Raw genomic sequence first — 25,731 nt, forward strand, 5'->3', positions numbered from 1 at the left:
AGTCAGTCATCTTCTGTTCGTATTGTGGCATCATCCTTGGAGAAGATAAAATGCTGCCCAATGCTAGGTGCATACCAGCCGGGGATCCATATTCTGAGAGCTCTGTGATGTCTCTCTACATATATCCTAGGGAGGTACATCTCAGGTCATTTGTTCCCACATGGATTATGACTGAATCATTCTGGTACTTGTGGTCCAATGACATGAGTGCATGTGTAATGTGGCAGATCCTGTCTCCTTATAAGCAACTGACCATGACTTTTTCCTTACTCAGCCTGGTGAGAGGGACATCAGTGTGTCTCACAATGGAGTTTCCAATGACCAGATTGTTGGACTGTGTGTTGACTTGTCTTATGGTCTTGGAAGCAGAGGCTCCTTGAGATGTGGCTGTATGTGTTGATGTGGCTGTTGCTTTGAAAGAGTGCATTCATAGCTGCTGAGGGTATTTGTTAAGTGTACTTTATCTAGTTTGTCTTTGGGGTTTAGGAAGATTGCATTTAAGTGCCTCAGTATATGTGGGTCTATGTGTTTGCTTTTGCTGTGTCTGGTGGGTGCAGTGTGTGTACTACTGACAACCTGATTGATGTTAGGAGGGTTTTTATGTGAGAGCTTTGCCTCTAATGACATTATGTAAATCCACCTCTCACATACCTTATTAGTTTGTTTGAAAATTACCTGGTTGTTAGTAAACATAAGTCAATTTTCTTAGTTGCTTCATGATGCCCATATCTACCGAGCTAGTAATGGTGATAGTGGGAAAGATCATATCCATGACAACAGGCCCTTTTTTGTTGACTAGATGGTTGCAGTGAGAGTATAAAGTAATGTCAGGGATGTCTGGTTTGCAGCTCTGGTGAGCAGTGCTTGTCACTGCAAACTGGCTGCCATGTGTGTAACTAGTTACTGGTGAAGTTTCAATGATGCTTTTATAAGGAAAATGTCAACTCAAGATGCCTTCACCTATACAGGGCACTGCCAAACACCTGAGGGGAAACTACTAACGTAGTTCCTGATGATTTATGGATGAAATATTTAGGGAGATATTCTGAAGTTAGGTTAGGCAGCAGCTAATCAAGCAGTACTTACTGAAAAGAAAGAATTAACTTTGCCAAGAATTATAAAAAGAGTAGATTTACCTGATTGGCTACTGCCTGGCTACTACTAGTGCTGGTCTCACTACAGCTTCATGCTGCTGGTATATGATCCCCTCTTGCTTATTCTCTCACTTGAAGTAAGACATTAGCACCAGTCCCAAGAATGAAGCAGGCCACATGCTTTTTGGTTATCAAAAGTCTTGTCCCAGATGATGCAGGGGTCTGTAGGCTTGTTATAGCCTTTTCTTGGTAAATGCCTTGAACAGCAACCAGACTAATCATGGAGGTCCCATACAGGCACTTACTGTCCAATTAAAGACAGTCAGGAATCAATGCTATCTCTCACAGGAGCAAAATATAAGCACAAGTTCCAAACTGGCATGCACGAAACAGTTACTAGTCTTTCTGGTGATCAGCAATCTCCAGGAAATAATGTCCCCTGTGGCCTCTCTCTCACCAGGAGCAAAACAGAAGTACTAATCCTAGGATGACTACTGAGAGGCGGAATGTGAGCTCTCCAGTAATTGGAGGTCTTGGGCTAGATGTTGCAGATTTTAAGGGTACGATGAAAAAATAGCTTAATATCCTTAGAACTGAAGTATGCACTAAGCAGTTAGATATGAAAGAGGGGGTAACTCAAGCTTTAGTAATCTAAGAGGTGAGATACACTAATTTTAAAAGAACAAGATAGATTGGAAAGGCATGGTCACTTAGTATTCTGGACAATAAATTTAAATAACTGAAGGGGAGTGGCTTCAAAATTAATATTTGTGCTTACTGACAATAGCGAATGAAAAACGAGAGGGAAGAAAGTATGTAACCAAATTAACATAAGGGGCAGGCAACTACAGAGACAGTTGAGTTTAAAAACACAACAGCAAAGGTGTGGGAGGGTGGTAAAATATTAATTTCTGTGTGACTCACGACAGACACATCTCTGATCTCTTGCTTAGTTTAAATATGTAATTGAAAGCAGAGCACAATTAAAACACAGTGTAAAGAAAATACACCACAACATACAAATCAGGAAAATACAGTGAAACAATACATTACAAGAAAGCAAAAACAAAAAACAAAAAAACTAACCTTACCTTCACAGCAGTCTATGGCAGATTCTGAGTCTGTTTTTTTTTTTCCAGTAAAGCCTTGAAATGTTTTATTTTACCCCTTAAATCCAAGCTTTAGTTCCCAGATACACTGAATTTCACAGGTAATTAACCTTAACTGACTTGCTCTAATTTCTTTGTGACTCACAAGAGACTCACAAGAGACCTATGGTCTCTTTCCCAGTTTAAGTATGTAACTGAAAGCAGAATACAATTAAAACACAATGTAAACAAAATACACAACAATGAAGTAATACAAATTACATGAAAGCAAAAACATGCCAAAGGGGCATTATATTCAATAACTGGCCTAATAAGGGATAAATAAAGGCAACAATGGCATAGAGCTAGACTTGATCCATTTGTTTATAGGCTATGCAATATAGAGGGCTTTTCTTACAATAATGGACACATGCTGGTCAAATGTTAGGTCACTGTCCACATAAATTCCCAAATCCTGAACAACTGGGCCATCTCTCAAGGGTATATTATTAATGTGATAGTTGCCTGGTACAGATGGCTTTCCAAAGTCCACAATAACTCATTATTGGCATTTAGTGTCAGTCCTTGATTTTGGCCCCAGTTATTTACTTAGTACAAACCTTCCTTAAGGATGGCAAAGTCATTTGGGGATTCAATGACTGCTTCTAGCTTGCTGTTATCTGCAAACTCAATTAGCCAGAGCTTTTTGGTATTTGCTTTTACTTCAGAAGAGTAGATGCCAAACCAAGAGGTTTCAGCACAGACCCTGGAGGGACTCAACCGGTGGCTGACTTCTTTGCGGAGATAACTTCCCCTATTTTGATTTCTTGCTTCCTATTTGTGAGTTATTTGGCAATCCAATGGGTGACATAGGGGTTTATTTCCAGTTTATTTAGCTTTTCTGCTATGCCTGAGTGGGGAATTGTATCAAAAGATTTGGCCAGGTTGAGGTCTTGCAATGTAAACCCTTCTGCCCTCATCCAGTGCTTTGGTGATGGTTTCAAAAAAAATCCACCCAGTTGAGTAAGCCTGACCTCCTCTTGATGGATCCAAACTGAGACGAGTCCAGTGTTTGTAAGTCTTTCCATGACTTTGCATAAGAGGCTGGTCAGACTTATGAGTCTGTAATTGCTTGGGTCTGTGGAAGGTCCTCCCTTATGCATGCAAATGACTGTTGCTGTTCTCAGTTTTCTTGGTACAAAACTGGTATGGAGGCTGAAATTGAACAGTGTTGTTAGGGGTGTGGTTAAATCATGCTTCATGCTAATTAAATGAGAACCACACCCACAGACTCAAAAAACATGTTTATTCCATTACAGACTCAAAAAACATGTTTATTCCATTATGGTTTTGTGTTTCCTACATTTTACCACCACTCTGGGACAATTTACAGGTTTTTAAATATTTTTAGACATAATTTCTGAGTCTGACCACAAGGGATCTACCATCTTGAAGTGATCCTGATTGTTTAGTCTGCCTCTGTATATCCCACAATACAGTGCTTGCCTGTAAAAAATTACATCACACAGGCCTCTTTCTTCCTGAAGCTCCTGTCACTGATTTGATTTTACATGCATACACTGCTGTCTTTCAGTCATTTAGTTTTAAGTAACATTTCATGCTGTTCAATGGCTACTTAAAACTGAAACAGTGCAAATGCCACAGAACAGACTTTTAAAGTGGTTTTTACTGCTGCTTCTTTTTAGATTGTCTAAATTGCAGTTTTTTGTGAAGCCTGAATTGTACGACTTTGACTCATCTCCCATCTCCTTTCACATCTAACTTTTCTAGCTGTCAAAATGCTAAGGGTAATTTGAGCTGTTACCTGCTGTGATTGACAGCTCACAGCAGGAGACTTGACTCATGTACTGTTTCCTTGTTCTAGCCTTTACTTTCTGTATGATTAGGGAAAGGACCAGGAAGCTCTGACATCACAGCATGAGTGAGTTTTTAGGATGGTCATGGTGATGTCAGTTTGGGGAGGGAATTAGCCAGAAAACTACCTGTATTCAGTGGCCTTCATGACATCAATGAATTGGAGACTGCAGCAAGCTTTTCCAGGGTGGGATAACATTTTTTTGAAAGTGAAACCACCACAATACAGTAAGGCACTGTTGTAGTGGAGAGAAACAGTGATTTAAAATATTTTAAATGCTCTATTGTTGTTTATTTATAGCAGGGACTGCAAATAGGGGGAAAAGGACTGACAAGTTGAGCATTTAATAATATAATCCTGTTATTGTCCTTTAAGATGCATGCAGGGACATTGTCAGGATCCATCAATGCAGAGTTTTAGCTTTTGATAGCTCTTTTTGGACTTGATCGTATGTGATAGCTAGAGGCACACCAGTTTCAGGTGTATCTTGAGGAACAGATGGAGGGGGAGAGAGGGGTAAAGTTAAGGCTAAATTTATTGGCCGGAAGGTTTGCTATCTCCTCAGCCTCAGTGTAGGTAACATTGTTCATAATGTTTTCTGCTTTGGAAATATGCACAGCTGCTTTTATTGTCATTTGTTTTAGTTTGATTAGTTTTATATAGTTTGGACAAGATAATTATTTCCTCATATTATAAGTGGGGATGCTTCCATATTTTGTAGCTCTTGGTTTTGTTATTGGGTACAACTTGTGTGGCTGGGTTTTTACACAAATGTGCTTTCTTTATCTTTTTATGTAGCCCTCTGTATTTGTATTTTGATTGCCTACTATGAGATTCATGGGTAATTACTATGCTAACAACCCCAGAGGGCCTTTTTAAGCATAGCCATGCTTCTCAAAGATGAAAATCAAACTCTCTACCTTGGGTCTGTAAGGTGAATACCTTAACAATTATGCTAACTGCCATCCCAATGGGGTCATTCTTTTCAGTTTATTTTTGGAATGCATGTGCTACTTTCTGAAGTATTTTGCTTAGGGAGATTTGTAAAGCTGCTGTGCTTTATCTAGTATGAACTAGTTTTCTTTCTTTGTGATACTCATATATTTATTTATAAGATTTATTAATAAATAATGGCAAATGGTTACTTTCATTGTTATGGCTTCATTTTAAATATTTTCACACTGAAGGGAAATGAATGCTCACTGTTCCTCATATGTGAGTATGAAATACAGAACTAGAAGTCCATGGACTAAGCAAATAAAACAATAACACAAATACATACACACATACATAGACAAATACACCCACACCCACAGATAACTACACACACACACACACACACACACACACACACACACACACACACACACACACACACACACACACACACACACACACAGTTACCCACATATAAACAAATGTTTATGTGTGCGTATGTGGGTCTATATGAGACTGTGTACTTGAAAGAAAATGTTGGTACCTTCTTATGGGCATCATGATGTTAATTTCTGGCTATTAGGCTTAACACTTTAATGATACAGATCTTATACCAGACCCCAGACCAGTGGAGCATTATTTAGAAGTTTTAATCTGAGTCAGATACAATTCATATTTTACATTGTAGGTTTTAAATCTTGTCTTCTTTATGTGAACATCAGTGTAAGCTAACTTTCTAACAATGTTACTCAACTTTATACAGCTGTTAGTGTGAAAGGATGACTCACCTGACTGCGGCTTTCTACGCTGCTTGAATTTAACTCGTATCCCATATCCAATTAGCAGGAGTAGTAATAATCCTCCAACAGCTGCAGATATAATCACAGCCAGAAAAACCCAGCCTTTGCTAGCATTATCTAGAGAAAAAGTAAAAAGACAAAATGAGTAATTATAGCTTTATGCCATTACTTGACAAAAACATGAAAACCGTGTTAATGCCTACTCTGCTTGTAATGTCATATAGCTGAACTGATGAGATATTCTGCTAACCAGATTACCACCCTTGGGTTACCCTCTTACTGATTTTCAAACTCTTGATAAATTCTGTAATGATAATAGTACTTTATTAATAAAAGAAGTGTGTGGAATAGTTAATTAGTAGGCAGTTACCAACATCTGCTTATAAATCGTACTTTACGCATTTTGTACAATTTGTATGACTGAGTGTGCATCTTGTATTCATGTTTCCTCCTTATTGTTATACTTATGAATCAAACACACATAAATCTGCAACCAGACACTTGTCAGTGTACACCAGCTGCCCAGCATTACTAGAATGACAGTTGTAGATGTTCCTTCAACACTGATATAGTAGTCTTTTGAAACTTAAGATAAATTCATAATGTCACTATTTAAGATAGTGTTTTCATTTTTATGTGTTGCCCTTTTTGCTGGCAATAAGAAAGTATACAGATCGCAAGAAGTTGATTCTGCAGTGATGCACACAATGGTAGGTTAGGCACAGTTAAAGGCAGACACAAAACTAGTAGAAGTGAAACAGGAAAACTATGAATAGTACAAGACATGTTTGGAATAAAAGAAGTAGATAGAAATGAGTGTTACACAATAAAATAAATGTGTGTGTAAATTCTAAAAGATATGCAGATACTCAGCAATGTGTTTGTTTCAGGTTCTAACCACTGAGATGAACCCCAGTCTCCCTTCACCTGATCACATTTAACTGTTCCTTGAAGAGATGCCAAATTTACGTGAAACATTTAGTTGGAATAAATACATGGCGCATATTGATTATGATCCCAAATCAAGAGACAAGATAACATTTCATAGAATGATTCATATATCTAGCCATATCAAGTTTGTTACAGTGAAGGCCTGATATGTATAAATCTTCTCTAGATTGGCACCTGTTACCTGGAACCACCTGCCTACAAACATCAAAAGTCCAGAAACTATTAAAAATTTCAAAGATGCAGTTAAAGAGCATCTGTTAACTGAATCTGTCTGTGACTGCTAGCATGTCAATGGTTAGGTAACTTACCATCCCATATCATGAATAACAGAATAAATTTAATAAACGTCTAAGCCTCTTAATGTGACATACGCAAATAATTTGCATATAGGAGTTTATGTACTATATATACGAGTGCACTATATTTTATTCACATCTTAGCTTACATTTTGTATATACTTTTTCTCAGTGCACTCTAACTGGATCTTTTAATCTTTTAATCTTACTCCATCTGAATTCAGTCTAACCATTATGTTCTGAAATTTGTAAGCTGCAGTGGTACAGCGGTTGCATTGTTGCCTCACAGCAAGAGGTTCTCCTGTTCAATTCTCAGCTAGTGTGCGGGGAGTGCCTTCTGTGTGGAGTCTGCATGTCCTCCCTGCAGTTGAGTGGCCTCCGAAAGACATGTGTAAATGGGTGTGCCTTCGCTGATGGTTGGGCTTCAGGCTGGCAACTCGGCACCATAAAAATCTACTGCCAATCATTAGCGGACTGGAGTTCCGCTGTGGCAACCCCTTACCGGGAAAAGACAAACAACAACAACATTATGTTCTGAAATTTGCTGTGTACTCACTTTGTATATAATATTGTTGATTGAAAGGCTGTGTTGTAGTTTTTGCTCTTCAAGCTCGGGTTGTGTCTGAAAAGGGTCAATAGATCAGTGTACTTACCCAGTAAATAAATAAACAAACCTTGCTGTTATAACAAAGCTAATATTACACTGCAACACAAATATACTGCAAAGCTGCATAAAAAACAATTAGCTTTAAAACATGCAGCACATCTCATGCAGCCACGTGACTGGCAGACAGAAGCAAAGTGAAAGAATAATCAGCTAGCAGCTTTTCAAATTATTAGATACTTTGCATCATCGTATGTTTTAACTCACGGTATATTGGGTTAGCTAAAAATCCCCATGCATTACAAATAATTATAATTACACAAACTATTTTGTCTGCCCAATCTATGTCTCCAGTTCCCTCATAGATGTACTTGTAGTGTCCTTGGTTAATGAGTTCTATACTTAAGTGCTATTTTATTGCTTAATCATATGTGCCATTAGCTTCCTATTCTGGCTGTAGTTCTGACTAACTAGGCAGTGGGATAGCAAAGTACACAGGAAGACATAACTTGAAACTTTAGACCGCCTCTCAACTAATAATACAGCCTTTGCTTTATCTCCTCATTCAAATTTGTATCTAGGAATATGATGCATTGTCATTTTTTTTTAATTTTTCCAAATCTTTTGGGTTTCTAATACCATGACAGGAATGAACCCCATTCAGATGTCTTGAGAGGTATATACCAAATGGGGCGTTGTATTCTATAATGGGTCTAATGAGGGATGAGTACAGTGGGACAATGACCTCCTTCTTTCTGGATGAAAGATTCTTAAGTCAAGGCACGATTAAAGCTCATGAAACTAGTATTGTTTCAGTCTTTGATGTTAGCCAGAAGTGCTGTTTGCAGCACCCACAATGTGCCCAGTAATGACTCTTTCTGCAATTCGTATGGGGCTACATGGATTGGTAACATATCTAAATACAATTGTAGATTCTTTTTTATAAGACCAGTTGCTCCTACTACTACTGGAACTGTCTTGATATCTTTTTTCCACATTGCTCTCGTTTCTGCCTGAAGATCCTGATAATTTATGACTTTGTGTCTGTCTGTACGCAAGACACTGTAGTCACTGGGTGTGACAATTTCAATGATCAATGCTACTTTTGTCTTCTTTTCTTGGACCACTATATCCGGTTATCTAGCAACTATCTTTTGAACTGTTGGTAATGGGTAATCCCATGTGATATAAACTTAATCATTTTCTATGATGCTTTGTGGCTCATGTTTCCAATTTTTTCAGCCACTTCAGTACCATAATGTTTGCACAATCCCCAGTGCAACAGTCTTGTCTCATTATTATGCCTTTCAGTATACAGTCCTTCTGCTATTAGTATGTCACAACCAGCAATGAGGTGTGCGACTGTTTTCAATTCTGTTTTACAAAACCTACATTTGTCTGTTTCTCCCACATGTTCAATGGACTTTGTAAACCGGGTTCCTATCAGCAGACCGAAGACGCATGTTTTCTAATGCATCTTGGCCGAACTGACAAAACTGAAACTGCAAAATATCTAAGTGGCATGTAAGTGAATTCTTTCCCTGGTAAAGAATTTGCTTGGCCGCTTCAGTACTTTGCCATTTTTGGCACTGTAGTGTGGTCTTGGATTTGGCATATTTAAGTAGGGGGTGTGAGGGAAGCCCCCCACTTAATCTCATGTTTTAATGTGCTTTCTTTCTTTTTTTTTTTTTTTTTTGTTGGAACAGCGATTTTTTTCCCTTGGAAAAAAAATCGCTGTTCTGACAGTTCGGTTTTGTAAGCTTTCGCTTATATGGGGTCAATTAATCACCGTTCGTTTACCTAAGCATTCAGTGATCTAATATAGATCCTGTAAACCAGTGTGTATGCAGCTCACTATCTAGGGCCGCCAATATTAACCTTTCATTGCTTGGTTTGAATTTGCCTCTTCTTAACCTACGTTCATTCCTGATCAACATGAGGTTCTTCCAAAAGTTTTCTATACTTGCAACGATATTTATGCATTTTCCACATTTCTTGCCTTCTCATCTGGACCTTCACCTTATATTCTTTCTTTTGTTTTTTGGCACATTTAGTTACTGCCTTATTTTTATCTACATCTGGTTTGATTTCCATTCCTGCTTGACTCTGATATGCTTCTGCTAAAATAAGCAGAGAAGTCACCTTAGATTTATTCTCCTCATGTTTCAAAACTTTCACTATGCTTGGGTCTTGTGAGGTCAGCAGGTATGTATGGAGTCCCACGATTACAGATCTATACATGTAATCAATTTCAAGGAGGCCCATCCGTCCTTCGGAACAGGGAATATATAAACTTGGTATACACTGATTTTTATAAATCATTTGTTGAGCATGAAGCATCCTTCTTGTTTTCATATCTAATCTATCCAACACATTTTGGGGACAGTCAATCACTCCAAAGCTGTAAGTCAGGACAGGAAGAGCATTTGGTTTATAGCTTGAATCTTGTTCCTAGATGCCAGCGCTGTTTTCAGGATTAATTTAAGTCTTCTAAAGTATGTCTTACTAAGTTTTATTCACATTTGTTCATGTTTTACTGTTGATTCTTCATCGATTCCCACATATTTATGCACTCCCTCTTGTTCAAGTTCTTTTATATCACATTCTTGTCCCAAACTGATGTTTTCTTGGTGCTGCAGTTTCCCTGCTTTAAAAGTTGCTTTTGCACATTTATCAAGACCAAATGACATTCTTATATCATCTGAAAAAGCTTTGACAACCTGCTTTCAGTTCCTCATCTGATGAGCTATACAGTTTTAAATCATTGACAAAGAGAAGATGAGAAGTCTTTACACTGTGTTGTTTTCTAGGAGGCAAATTATAGCCATGACCTAAGCTGTTAAGTAGACACCTTAATGGGTTAAGGGCAAGGCAGAATAGCAGCGGTGACAGAGAGTCACCCTGGAATATCCCGCTTTGAATTTTTATCCCATGGATAATAATTTTTCCTTTATCATGGCTTAATTGCAAAGTGGTCTGCCACTGTTTCATGGTCACTGTAATGTAGTCGATCAGTGTAGGATATATCTTATACATTTTTAAGCACTCTTTCATCCATGAATGTGGGATACTATCAAATGTTTTTTGTAGTCAATCCATGCCATACTTAGATTCTTCCCCTTTTTACAGTTCTCCACTATGACTTTATTTAACAACAAATGATCCTTTGTTCCATATGACTTTCTTTTATTGTCCTTTTGTTCTACTGCCATAGAGTTTTCTTCTAAATGACTATAAACTCTGACAGCAACAATTTTCATGCATAGTTTATACGTCGTCGGAAGGCAAGTTATTGGTCTATAATTTTTAGGTAGCTTGCAGGTTCACCCTTAAGTAGGAACATTGTTTTTCCTGTTGTTAGTCAGGTTGGTATCTGTTTGAGGTGCACATATAAATAGGTCTTACTCATGGCTAAATCTTTTTGCAAAGATGTTAATACTTTTAACCAAAAGTTAGGTACTGCATCAGGGCCTGGGGTTTTCCAATTAGAGGCTTTTCTTAACTTTGTTTCAGTCTCTGGCTGTTACTTCATCCCATTTCATATCCTGTACATTTAAACTTCTTATTCTTTCTTTTACTTCTTCTATCCATTTAGCATCTTTGTTATGTTCCACAGGATCCAAAATTTATCTATTTCTTCTTTTTTTGGCAGTCTTTCAGCTCCTTTTACCTTGTTTCCCAGTTGTAAATACATTTTTTGGGGGTAATCAATAAATTGCTTATTTTGTACATTTCCTTTATATTTATCTGTGTATCTTCTAAGTCTTTTCGCCTGTGCTGAAATTTTTAGTTTATTTGTGATAGTGCATGATAGATCCTGGTCTGTTCTAATACTGCGCATTGCTTTAATCACATCTATCTTTCTTAGTATTTTTGTTGATCTGTTCCCTCTTCTTTAGTCTTCTAACAGTGACATTTGTTATTTTAACTGATTTATAGTTTTTTCTATTCGATATTCCCATGATGATATTCGATTTCTCCCCTTCCTTTCCCTCACTACCCAGTGTTCTTGTGGTAGAACTTTATCAGTTATTAATTTAGCTTCACAGTAATGTATCCTGTTTACTTCTGTTATACTGCATGGATTTCTATGGACAGTCCTAATTACTGTGTTTATTTGTTTTTTCAGACTTCTGACTTTTGGTGTTTTGTTGAACTTCTGCAGTCTATTTCTTTCATTGATCTTAATATCTCTGTCTATTAAATCAAGCAACTCTTCTCTTAAAACTCATTTTCTTCCATACTGAAGGCACATCCCTTGATTTCCATTTCCTGTGGACATTCTATACAAAGTTCTAGAGCATCTTCCTCTGGCACATTCTCTTCAGTTTCATCCTGTGTCATCCATTGCTCTGTCACATGGGAACTCACTGGCCTATCACTCCTCAACATTGACTGCTTCAGAGTTTCCTCAGTTTCCTGTTCCTTCCCTTGCTGTCTAGCTTCAAGTGAACATTTATACTGGTTTCCTGTGGAAGGCGCCAAAATATCTACATATGGCACCTGACCAATTGCTTCCTGTTCCAATGGTTTCCCCTTAATTTGGATATCCATTGCTCTATCCTGTTGTGGTGTTTTCTGAATTAGATCTTTTACACTGAATCCTTCACTTTGCATGTACTCCACAACCTCAATTTCTATTTCTTTAACGTCTCCATTACTAATCTCCTTTCCTACTTTTCCTCCTTGTCTTATTTTTTGTATTGTAAAGTTTTCCATGTCCAGATTCCTTTGCCTGTATTTCTCTTCAAATATATTTGGTTCTGCTCTATTTGTATTGGTTAATTTTGCTTTCTCCTTTGCATAAATATTATACCATAATAAATCTCTTTTTCTTTCCCATGTCCATATTTCTTCTTCAGATGTCTCCTAATCTTCCTGCTTCTCCTTACTTTGGGGACTCATTCCATCATGCTGTGATGTAACATGTGTTAGACCTTCTACATCAAATCCTTCACTTCGCAGGCACTCCATAACTTCAACTTCTATTTTTTTAACTTCTATTTTACTGATCTTCTTTTCTATGTTCCATCTTTGTGATGTTATTTTTTTTATTGTGAACTTTTCCACATCTGGATACCTTTGCCTGTATTTCTTTTTGAATATCTTTGGGGCTGCCTTCTTTATATTGAGTAATTTGGCTTTCTTTTTTGCATAAATATTGCATCATATCAAATCTCTCTTTCTTTCCCTTGTCCATATTTCTTTTTTATACTTTTCAAATATCTCTAGGTTTTGTTGTTTGTATTTTTGCAGTTCCTCACATGCTCCTTTTTTCCAAACAGATCAAAGTTTCTTGATCTATATATACTGTATTTCACATTTTTTTTGTATTAATGAACACAAATTTTCGTTTGAAGCTTCTGACAGTTTTTCCTGTGGAAGTATTTTTCTTTACTCTAATTTCTCTCTTAATTGTTTTGTATATCTTGTGTCTGGAAATTCTGGGCTTTTGTATAATAGTAACAATACATAATTTCTTTCTTATCCTCAATAGTCCACTTTATCATCTTTATGGCTCTTCATTGGCCTATCAGTTTTTTGGACTGCTACTTCCTTCTACAATGCGGGGGGGGGGGCATCCTCCCCTTGTGCCTGGCCAGGCCCCATTGTAGGAATGTTTCCATATTTTGAGGATTCTACACTGTCATCTTTTCCAGTCCTGGCACCAGTGTGCCTACCAGGATTGGGCACTTTTTTATCCTGGATCTTGTGCACCCAGCTCTCATTTTTAATTTATAACCTACTTCTGTCCATGATATCTGCTACATAAATACAGTCTATATATCAGTGTCGCCTTGGTGAGAATTTTGTGAAAAAACAGGGTCCACCTCATGAAGGTACTTACCAAGACTTGAGGATGAATTCAATTTCAGCAATAATACTCTCCTTTACTTGTTGACTTATCTCTCCATTTGGGCCCTAATCACTCATCATAATCATTCGGACTTATCACTCAGTATAACAGTGTCAGTGCCACAACAGGTAACGCACTTGACATTGGTGCAGAAGGTTGTCTGTTTTATTCACACACCAGGTAGATCAATTGCTGACACTGCAGTACAGCATAAGGGGGGTGCTGCACCCCTGGGTGTATTGCTCTTTGTTTGAGATGTTAAACTGAGGCCTAATCTGCTTGAACTGGTGGTACCTCAGGTGGAAGTAAAAGATCTCATGGTACCTATTGAAAAGTGTAGGGGAATATGCCTGGTCCAACTTTTCCCTAGCAGTATAAATACTACCGTGAGCCTCCCCTGGAAAGAGGCTACTAGACTAGTGGGACTAACCTGATCAACAAGGGAAAGACAAAACAATAAAAAGGTAAATAATAAAGTGTTATGGAGCTTATTGTACCTGAGTGACATACAAGAACTGTTACATTTACTGTATATCTAATGAGACACATATAGGTAGCACAAGCCCGCAAATGATGTTCCCGATTCTTCGAGGAGTCTAAATCATCTGCAAAGAGAGAACATTTAGTAAAAAAAGTTGCACATAGTTTTAACTAGTATTGCCACGGAAAGTCCTTGTGTAAAATGTACTTTAGATGGAGTAACATTCAGAATTACAAAGCAGAGATATACAGTAGTTTAACTTTGCTTGGATTACTTAACATGTGTTTCTCATATGATAAGCATGACTTTTGAAACAACAGATTTAATTAAAACTATGCAGACAGTTACTATTATTGGTTACTTGCACAAATATTCATTTGGTGGGTGCAGTCTGGTTCAGATGATTTAAAATCAGTAAGGTAACCCAATCAAATAGTATTATCAGTGATAATTTGAAAGGTATAATACAAGACATCACTTCCTTTCCACATAGTTTTGTAATAAGATTTCCATTGAGTATCTTTTCAAAACACTAGTGACTGATCAGTAATTGAAATTCCGGTCCCCTACCATATGACATAAATCAGTGATGTAGTTGGAAAAGCTCCGACTTATACAAATATGAATTGTGTAATTGTGACAGTTGCTCATGACTTTCTGCCTTGTAATCCGTTCCATTTTATGAAAATGTCATGGTTAGAGAGTAAGCCATTTTAAATCAAATATCTTTTTGGCCTAGTCTCTGAATGTCCAGACCAGTCTTCATTCTCCTTTGCCTTGTATTTTGCAGTAAATCAGGATTCAGTTTCAAGCCATTCCAGGGCGTAACGTTCCACTTCGTTACTGCTCACCCCACTTTGAATGCATCCACACCACTCAATAGTTTTACAAACACTGCTAATGGAGGTAGGCTGTGCAGGTGTGGCTGGAATAGTGCTTTACACTATTTATCTATTGCAAATAAAAGAATACCTGAAACTAGGTCTGCTACCTGGGTGAAGGTATCATCAATTGCTTGGTTAATTCTTCTACCCCATAAATAATATAGAGGATTATGAGCGGGCCACAAATCATAACCTGCTTATTATGTGTCCAAGACATGTATGCCAAGAAATTCGCCTTGAGAGAGAAGTTTGATAGGTGAATTTTGAAATCCATGTCAAGAATACATAATAAAAGGTTATGATTGGAGTTCTGATCATAATACTTTGTAGTGCATACACCTTTATGTGCTTTATGTACTATTAGTTATAGAAAAAAGTTCTAAGTGTTTTTCCAACTTTCATAACATAGATAGTGCTACAGTAGTTTCAAGATAGCATTCCATTGACTTCAGGATTGCAGATTATTTGGCTTTACTTGACTTTATGTTATGTGACCTTTAGCTTAGAGTCACAGGACTAAGGCAACTGTGAATTGCCAACAGATTGTAAAGTCACAGAGCTTCTCTATTAACTTTCTTTGATTGGATTTCTTTCTAGCTCATTTACTATAATGAGCACAGAGCTACATCCACCCAGGGTCTTTTATTCCAGACTCTGAGAATTGTGGAGCGCCCTGAACTGTGAGAAACATACTTTTCATCAAAAAAGGAAGAAAACTAGTTCTATTTCAGTTCTGCTTGTACTTATACTGTTTTGTGTGATGATACTGTTTTTTTTTTTTACTTTTCTGAATTTTTCTTTGTTTTAGCAAAAAAAGTTATCTGTTTGCATTTTTAACTTGTTCTGGGACCTTAGTCTTGTAGCTTCATTTGCAATTGTGAGGGAATTATGAATCACTTTAAGATCTGGGCATTGTCAATACATAACTCAGTCTGGGTCCTTAGACTTGTAGCTTAATTCACAATTGTGGATTTGGAGAAACTGTGCCTCATTTTAGTAATTTATTACTGCATTTTTCCATAAAAAGTGCTGCTGGTAAATCTATGCCTAGGCTGGTGCTTTAGGCTGTTGTCTGGATTGTAATAGTAGCTGCATTGCTATTTGTGCCTTGTGTGTCTACAGATGTTTAAATTTAAGTTTTGCTGTGAGGGCCTTAGTTTTTGCTTATGAGTTTCCTACTTAAAGTTGCATTTCAGTGCCTTTCTGTTACATTTGCTCTTGTGTCTGCTATATTGTTATAAGCTCTTACTGCCCCTCCTGATACATTAAGTACTGCTCTCCTATGTTTTATACACTAATTACAGTTTTACCCCTCCCCCACTGTAAAAACTAAAGTTACTGAAATTCTAACCTACGTGGGGTCATTGACCTGTTGCTCAGAGTCATAATACTAAGAGAACCGTGACTTGCTATAGGTTCTGAAGTCACAGAGGTCCACTATTGGCTTTATTTGATTGGATCCCCCTCTAGTTCATCTGCTATAACCATCACAGAGCTACATCCACACAGGGTCTTTTATTCAGGACCCTGAGAATTGTGGAGAGGCCTGAACTGTGAGAAATGAACTTTTCATCAAAAAAGGAAGTAAAAAGCTGTGCTGAGCAATTCCACCATTGGAATCCTTCTGTAGTGGGTTGGCTGTACAGGAGCTTTTTCCCCTACAAGACAAGTGGAAAATCTGCACAGTCATATAAATCCAGGTCTGGAGATCAAATAGTTTGTGCCAAGAACATATAAACTCACCCTCAGCTGCACTACAGCCATGATCAAATAACTACGCATTTCCCCATGACTTACTAATAAGTCCACCCAAACTGTATCCTAAATAAACTGAACGCCAAACAGTTATAGTCACCCCTGCCCCCTGAGCCATTCTTGTTGAAGCCACACACCAGCACTTCTACACAGAAGCCACACACCAGCACTTCTACACAACTTCTGTAGACAGCCTGATTGAGATGAATATCTTGAGAGAGTGTAAGAATTGTCTCATGTTGTCTAATGATCATCATGCAGTGTGTGAGAGGTGTGCATATATTATGACCATGGAGGCAGAATTCTCACATACAGTAAACTCAACACTAAAATCATCATCATTAATAAACCACACCTCACCAAGGACAACACAGTACACATAATCCATCATATGCTGAGGTTCTAAAGACTAACTTGCTTAAACCTCAAACTAAACACAGCCCAGGCACAAAGCACACTCAGCAAGTTAAGCCTATCACCTCACATAGCACAAAGAGTCCCAATGTCAGCATTCCTGACTAGTTATAGGTGTCTCCACTGTAAGACATACAGGTGTACCTCTTACCAGGCTGTGAAAGGAAAGAGTGATGGTTAGTTGTTCGTCTGGTACCAGGATCCATCAGATCACACATGCAGTCAGGTCCATGAACAACAAGCACCAATATGACTCTGTCATAGGACACATGGGTATCAATGATTTGAGATTCACCTCTCTGGACTACATGAAGACAGACATGATGGAGCTATCAGGCAGATATGAGCCTAGCACTGTGTGACATTCTACTTTCTCTAAGGATGATGCCACAATATCAGCAAAAAATAATTGATGTCAATAACTGGCTAAGTTCTTGGTGTCATATGAAAGGGGTCCAATATTTGTCAGCCTAGGAGGATATGATCAACAGACCATGCTGCTTCACTAAAGCTGGCCTGTGGCTGTCACCTCTAGGGTTTCAGTTACTGGCAAATACATTGCTTCTTCATATGCATCTAATGATTAGAAAGGTCCCATACCATATATTAGCTACCTATACAATGTCCTCTATATCCCAAGAGAGCCATAATATCTTTCTACAGGAAGTGGAATCACTCAGTATTAAACACAGTACCATCTTCCAAGATGATCTAAACTATTTAACTATGGACTGGAAACCTACACCACCACTAGTGCACAAGCAGAGAAATTCCTAGACTTTGTCAGTACAAATGCCCTGCAACAAATAGTCAAGAGTACCTACTAGGGAGAAAAATATCTTTGATTTTGTTCTTACTAATATGGAGGATTATTGTACCATCCCATGTGCGTCTTTGTCACTCATTAGGTCTGATCATAAAACATTCTGCTTCAAAATTCAATCGAAACCTGAGGCCTCTTCCATCTGAAATACCCTTAGAAGTTTCTGTACAACAAACTACCTAGTTCTAAGTGGTAGATTGGCATGCTTCAGGTCCTCACCAAACCCAGTTAACTCCACAGGGTATGAGGAAATGTACCCCATCGCACTATACCATCATATAAACAGCTGCACAGATGCAACTGTACCCTGATGGAACAAGTGCAGGGCAAACTACAAAACAAACCCCTTTAATGGGAAGCATAATATCAACAAGCTTTATAATAAAAGCAAGATAATTTTGACTAAATGTAAGAAGAGTAATTCTCAGAATGAGAGAGCCCTCATCATGGAAATAATTCAGGAGCTTAATGAAATCCACCAAAGCCAGATTTGAGGCTAAAATAGCACCCAAGCCAAAGACAATCATAAGGCCTTTTTTATTTATGTTTGTAATTTCAGAAGCATGGTGTAGCAATGCCGAAAGACTTACCATGGAATAAATCAGTAAAGACATAGGGAGCCTCCAAACATTGCACCCATCTCAGTTTGGATTCATCAATGCCAGGTCATGCTTATTCAGCCTTGTGGACTTTTTTGAAAAGATCATCAAAGCAATGGATTAAGGTAAAATGGTACACATTGCATACCTCAACCTGGCCAAGGCTTTTGAGACAATCCCCCACTCAGGTGTAGTAGAAAAGCTAAATAAACTCAGAATAAAGTGGGAATAAATCTCTACATCACCTGCTGGACTGTAAGCTGCCTTATAGATAGGAAGCAGGAGATCAAAAGGCAGGCAGCTGCCACCACAAAGAGACCAATCACCAGTGGAGTCTCCCTGGGCTCGGTGCTGGGACCTCTCCTGTTTGGCATCTATGTCTTTGAAGTAAAAGCCAATGTCAAAGGGCACTGTCTGACTAAGCATGCAGATGACTGCAAGACAGGAACAGTTACTGAATCCTCAAATGACTTGGCCACCTTCTGGTAAGGTTTGTCCCAAGCAAATAATTGACACCAGCATCATGGACTGAAACTAAGTGTGAAAAATGCATTATTGATTCTCTATACTCAAACTACATCTCTAAAATATGGAATTCTGTCCCTCAGCCCATCATCACTAATGCCAACCACACTCACTTCAAAAATCAGCTAAGACTCTGCCTCAATGACAACTGACTTTGTTCATGTATCTGCCCTGGTTAGACCCTTTCCACTATCTATTAGTTTTTCAACATACTTCCTTCCACACCTGACCCACCATATGTAATATGCTTTCTTCTTTTTTTCCTTCTTTTCTCGTCTTCTTCCTTGTCTTGCTTAAACCCTTTTCCCTAATCTCTCAGTTTCTCTGCTTGTTCTCCATTCATACCACCTCCTCCAGATGTATTTTCTTACTTCTTTTACTTCCTCCTTACACCTTCTACTTCTGTAATATTTTATCCTTTCCAACTTCTTTCCTTTGTCTTAACTTTAACCTCTCACCTTTGTCCCCTCCCTATCATCCCATCTCCATAGCTCTCTCCCCTACTCTCTCCCCTTCATATCTTTACTCTACTCTCCTTTCCACTCTACACTTTCCTCACTCTACTCTCTTTTCTTACATATCTTATGCTCTTGCCTCTCTCTCATCTGATGTTCCTTTTTCATAACTTTTCATACAGTTTTTGCTAATATATCTCATCTGGCTTCAACTAATAACCACCTTGCTTTATTATTCCCTATTCATCCTACTGAATGTTCTTTTTTATATTGTGGGCAACTGTTAGTCATTAAGGTGTGTTCAAACTAGAATTCTTAAATATTTTTGGATATTTGTATTCCAAAATGTCTGCATTTCAAAATGTATCTATTTCTAATTGTTGTATGTTAATATTGTTAACTGTCTTTGGAGCGTTTCCCCCGGGCCTTAGCTGAAAATGGGCTTTCACCCAGTTGGACTATCCTGGTAAACAAATGTTAAATAAATAAATTAGTATATCCTTTGGAAGTCATCTACCCTGAGGAACTACAAGATCGACAATACACCCCTAAGAGTTGTTCCAGTTGTTTGGGATTTGGGAATGTATCTTAGAGTGATCTAATTTTGATCAACATGTATCCACTCTTGTAGGAAAATCCTTCTATATTGTGCAGCTTCTAAACAAAGGGATTGCTTTTAGATCTAGAGATGTTATTGTCCCCCTTTATTCAGTTCTCATTAGACAGTCATTGAGTATAACACCCGTTTTGGCATATATCTGTATACACACATGTAACAACTAGAATGCTGTCAGAGATAACTTACTAAAACAATACAAGAACTAAAAATATTTCCTACATGGACCACCTCAAAATCCTGGCATGATACTTTGTATCCTACAGTTTCACATAACCCCAACACAAGCACAATTTGAATGAAACTGTCAGCACTACAGAAAAGGAATGCTCCACATAAATAGTGAACATTTTATTTGCAACAGATCAGTTATATCAGTTTCAACACAATAACATCTTCCTCAGTAACATTAAGACAACCTTTACAAAATTGCTTAAATAGTAAACAATGCACCAAAACAAATAAATTAATTTAGAGTTATCTCTTCCCTTTAAATCTGTTAACAATATTCAATCAGAACAGGTTTTAAAAAGCCAAAAACTGGCTATCTACATTCTTTTTCTTACTTAAAATATTTTTCTGTCTTCTAACTTTAGTCCAAACTCCATCCATGCCACAAAAATCAAAATGTCACATTCTTATGTGACAATGTATGTTTGAATATGACATTACTATCCCTACCATGGTGTCCATCACTTAAATATTCATACATATGAAGTTAAAACACGTTAGTAGTTTTACCTACATAAAAAGAATTACAAGAACATAATAGTTATATGAACCCAAATGTTGAACTATAGCTCAAGCATGTTGGAATATTCTATGTTTGGGAAGACAGCTATCAGCCCTTAAAAATGAATTGTTGCTAAAGGATTTATGATGCACCTTGGTTTTCAAAGTACCATCAGCAGTTTTTTCACCGCAACATCCAAAAAAAGGAGATCTTCCCACATGAACTTCAACACTAAATTGAATTTCCCACTTATTTTGATTTAAATATTCCACAAATTACTCCAATTCAGTTTTATCAGAATTCCACATAGGCCAGCAGTCATGAAGAAATTGCCTCCACATATCTAGCAAGTAGAAATAATGATAGTGTTCCAAAGCATAAATAATTAACTGTTCAAAATAGCCCATAAAAAGTTCAGCATATATGAGGATAAAAGACACCCCTATAGCCATACCTTTGAGCTGTAAATAAAAAGTGGAATTATAATTAAAACATTACTAGTGAAAACATGTACAACCAGTATCAACAAAAAAGTATTGAACCAAGGAGAATGCAATTGTGCTTTATTCAACCAGAATTCTACAGCATCCACACTACACCACACTAATGTGGTATTGAGGTATGTAATGAATTAACATCTAGAGTGCACAGAAAGTACTGTTTTTCACAATGAACCTCAATCCCCAGTAAAGATTCAGCTGTGTCCCTCAATCTAGTTCTAACCAGGGAAAATAAAGGCTTTAAAAATGAGTAAAACAAAAGCAACAAAAAGAACCAGTGCGGGAAACCATAGTATGTCCTAGTGGGATCTTTAAATGGTTATAAACTTTAGGAAGAAAGTAAATGTATCATGTATGTGTTACAGCATCCTTAACTATAAGCTCCTTTAAATTATACTTAGAAATAATACCCTTAGTACATGCTAGATTTGAACACTCATCTATTTCTTTCTTAAATCTTTTTATTAGGATCAAAATGTACCTTAATGTAAAATCCATTATCGCTTAATTTTCTCAGCACTTCCTTATGATAATCTACAGAACCCAAAACAATCAGACTGGCATCTTTGTAATATAATGATGTCTTGAGTTCCTCTAATATTATTTACAATCTTTATTGTATCTTTGTTTAAATTTCCCCTACTGTTGACGTATACCTCAGAGTTATGCAAGTCTCTGAGTATTGCTTGTGCAAAACATGAAACAACTGAACCATAGGGAGGCTGGAATTCAATCAGACCTTCTAAATCAAAAACTTTAAGTCCCACGCTTTTTGTCACTCAACTCTGCATTATTATTAAAAAATAATGGTGGATTCAGTTTACAGCAAAATTCTTTAACATCAGAAACCACAACTGATAGAACAAATCTCAAACCCTTATTCAAAAACTCAGGTTCAGAATCATTACAAACATTAGATGAAACATATAAAACCAAATTATGATGTATCAAACTTTCCTCATTTGGTGGAATAACATCTTTATGTCTACATCTTTTGCAATGTTTTCTGCCCCTGTTAGCTTTTCTTCGCAAGCGACAGAATGGGGTAAATCTGTATATGTATAATTTTAAAAACAGTCTGGAATTTAGCAATTATTTACTAGATTCTGAGATGTATGCAATCAAGAAATAGTTACCTCTGCAAAATACTTTTTATGAAAGGCACACAGCTGATGCATTGAATTGCTAGCTTACTGTAAAGCTGCCATTTAATGGGAGGAGGGGTAATACAGCAGAAAAAAGAGGCACCTTAGATAAAACAATGCAAGCACTTCTGTGTGCATATTTCAAGTGTTTCCAAAGTTTGCAAGTGATGTTTGCTATGGCACAGAGTGCAACACTGATCTAAAGATAGTATTACCTTGCAGTAATGCCTGTTTATGAATATCTAATTATGAAACTGTTTTGCTTTGAAGCTAATCAGTCAGTTTATTTTCATTTTGATATGAACAATAAAGGAAAATATTTGTTTAATTCCATCAAAATGATAGCAGGAGCATTTGTGAAAATGTTGGAACTTTTTATTATATATTAAAAACAACAGGTTCAAACTTAGAAGAGATGTCATCTAAAAAGTCAAGAATTTGTTTAAATCAACAAAATAAAAATCCATCAGAAGAATACAACAGTCAAACTATATTAACAATGCTATTACTCTTTAAGAATCCAAATCAGTTCAGATAATTCAGGATCTCTGCAGGAAGAAATGATGATGTCTTATTCTGTCATAACAAAAACAACACGGAATTCAAGGCCGGGAATTTCCCAGTCTAACTAAGATACTAATATTCAAAAAAATTTGATAAAAATTCATTTTCTTCTAAAACATAAGCAGTATCAACAAAAATTAGATCACCAGAACTGACCCAGCAAGGATATAATCAATCTATATTGACTTTAGGAACACATACAGGGAACATACGTGGTACTGTTTTTAATAAAATGTATCCTAGCATAAATAACTACAATGTCATTCCTTAGATGATTGTTGCAGTATTCCAAAAATGTTGGGTGGGTAAGTAATGTCTTTTGGCTTTTCCCGGTTAGGGGTCGCCACAGTGGAACGCCAGTCCGCTTATGATTGGCTGTAGAGTTTTACGGTGCCAAGGTGCTAGCCCAATGCCCAACCTTCAACTGGGGTACCAAAACCAAAATCTTTCACAGAGTCATATGTCTGACTTATGACCAAAGCTCACGGGGGGTACATAAGCAGATATATGAGCATGAAAACCTCAGATTGTCTCACCACCAGTCCAAATGCAAGTCTCACACCCATTAGTCTCTTCTACCTGTTGTAGTTGGTATCTTTTGTTTTCACTTTTTCAGATAAGTGCCCCTTTTGAGAACTTTTTTTTGTTTTTTATTGCAGTTAGATATCAGTTAGGAGGGAAAAGTACAATTGTGGTAGGCAGATTCCTTATAAGGATCTCCACGTCCAGTGTTTCTTTTGTCTAGCTGCAGAACACAACCATAAAAACTGAAGTATTTGTCAATCATTTGCACCAAAACCCCTACATACACGACTGTCCTCTCTTAATACTTATTTTGGGATCCAGTGGTTTAAGCACGTTGCCCAAGCTAAGATGGCAGATTCTTCTACTCCCAATGTCTCAGTCATTCTGAAAAAGACATCTGATCCTTAGCTGGACTTGGATATACCCATTGGGATTTCAGAATCTGTGGTACGTTAGACTTCGTCTCAGGCTTCCAGTGCTGTGACCTCACTCGAGGTCGGTATGGAGTCTGATTCTCACATGTCTGACACCGCTGACCTTATTGATACTGGGAAGAAGGGGGAACCTTGTCTTATTATTTTGGAAGGACTGGAGGGTATTCCCCAAATATTACCATAGGAAGAAGTGCCAGGGTCCTTAATCAAGTTAAGTCAAATGTCAGATCTACCAAGACTTGTTAAAGTGGATGGCACTCTCAGGAAGAAGAAACAAAAAAAAGTTTCCTTTCCTTAGATGTCCCAGGAGAAGGAATTGATGGAATTTTCTTAATGTCTATTTAAGGCCATTTTGGCTGTCAAGCTGTTATCCTTTTATTCCTGCTGCTCCAGCTCCTTCTGTCACTCTGAAGAGACAACTCAAGTCTTCCTCAGATGAAGATGAGGCAGAGTTTGATTCAGATGAATGTTCTCTGGCCTACTCATTCCAGATTCACTTTTCAGGCCAAGTTGCCTCTGATGATGAGGATACCTTATCCCCTGATTCTCCATTAGAGGAACGCTCCTTTGGGGAAACCATAGCCAACATGATGAAGGATTCTGAGCAGGAATTTAGACAAATGTCTGTTTATGAAAGATATTACAATTTAATACGGGTGGGCACCCCAACACCTGCACATGTGCCTCCTGTTTTGCAGGCTTTTCTGGACACCTTTGTATTCACTTTCACTGCTCCTGATTCACAACCTCCAGCACCTAAAATACCTGATAGACTTTATAAAGTACCTGAAGATGTAAAGTTCCATTATAATCTTTTGGCAGATCCCTCTACTTTTTTATTTCTATAGATAAACAATCTAAGCTATTGTCAGTTGTTAATGCCCTTCCCTCAGATAAAGACAGCAGAGCAATAGACAGATATGGAAAAAAAGTATACATCTCCTCCACCCTGGCTTTTAGAGTTGAGAATTACCATACTCAGATGACAGAATATGCACTATGGGTGGGGGTACAAAGTCTTATGAGCTATGCAGATTGGTTCTTCTACCATGGGAACTGGCCATAAAAGCAAACTTGTCTGTCCAAGCTATTTATATTCTCTCTAAGGACAATGTCCTGATGGACTTTCTCAGCAGATCATGAGAAGACCATCATGAGTGGATGCTGAATAGAGAAATCTTTCTAGACATGGTCCACAAATGGGGTAGTCCTTAGAGAGATCTATTTGTCTCCAAGCACAACAGGCAACTACAGCTGTTTTGATCCAGGACTCCTTCCCTTCAGGCATGGAAGATGGAAGCCATGTCCTTTCCTTGTGAGAAAAGGTTTCTTTATGCCTTCCCCCCTCTGTCTCTACTCTCCAAGGGTTTGTTAAAGATCCGGAAGGACAAGCCAGAAATCTTACTGATGGCTCCCTTTTGGCCCTGGCACCATTGGTTACCCTTTGTCTAACACCTAGCCATGGGTCATCACCACAAGTTACCCCACAGAGTTTAACCTGCTCACAAAACTCAAGGGCTGTCTTCTACACCACAGTCTATCATCTCTCAGCCTGATACTATGGATGATAGGATTCTGATCCCTTTCAGACACCAATTTTCTGAGGACATGTTACAGATTCTTCAGTAGACAAGGAACTACCACTAGAAAGTTTTATACATCTGAATGTAAAAGACTTTCTGCATTGTGTTGTGCTAGAAAACATGGCCCTATATGAACTGGGGTTTCTATTATCCTATCTTCTGTGAGTTACTAAAATCCAGCCCAGCATATTCC

The 25,731-nt window shown here is 37.6% G+C and overlaps 1 protein-coding gene across 1 annotated transcript in view; it reads right to left on the bottom strand.

Moving 5' to 3' along the window:
• The window catches only part of LOC122802004, a 360,864-nt gene that overhangs the window by 252,531 nt on the left and 82,602 nt on the right, over window positions 1-25,731 (bottom strand). The window contains exon 3 of the mRNA XM_044071752.1: window positions 5,783-5,911. Within this exon, the coding sequence (XP_043927687.1) occupies window positions 5,783-5,911 (129 nt within the window). The remainder of the gene's footprint in view (window positions 1-5,782; window positions 5,912-25,731) is intronic.

Source organism: Protopterus annectens, chromosome 5.part0, assembly GCF_019279795.1.
Source record: "Protopterus annectens isolate FY-2018-M chromosome 5.part0, PAN1.0, whole genome shotgun sequence".
NCBI classification, from domain to species: Eukaryota; Metazoa; Chordata; order Ceratodontiformes; family Protopteridae; genus Protopterus; species Protopterus annectens.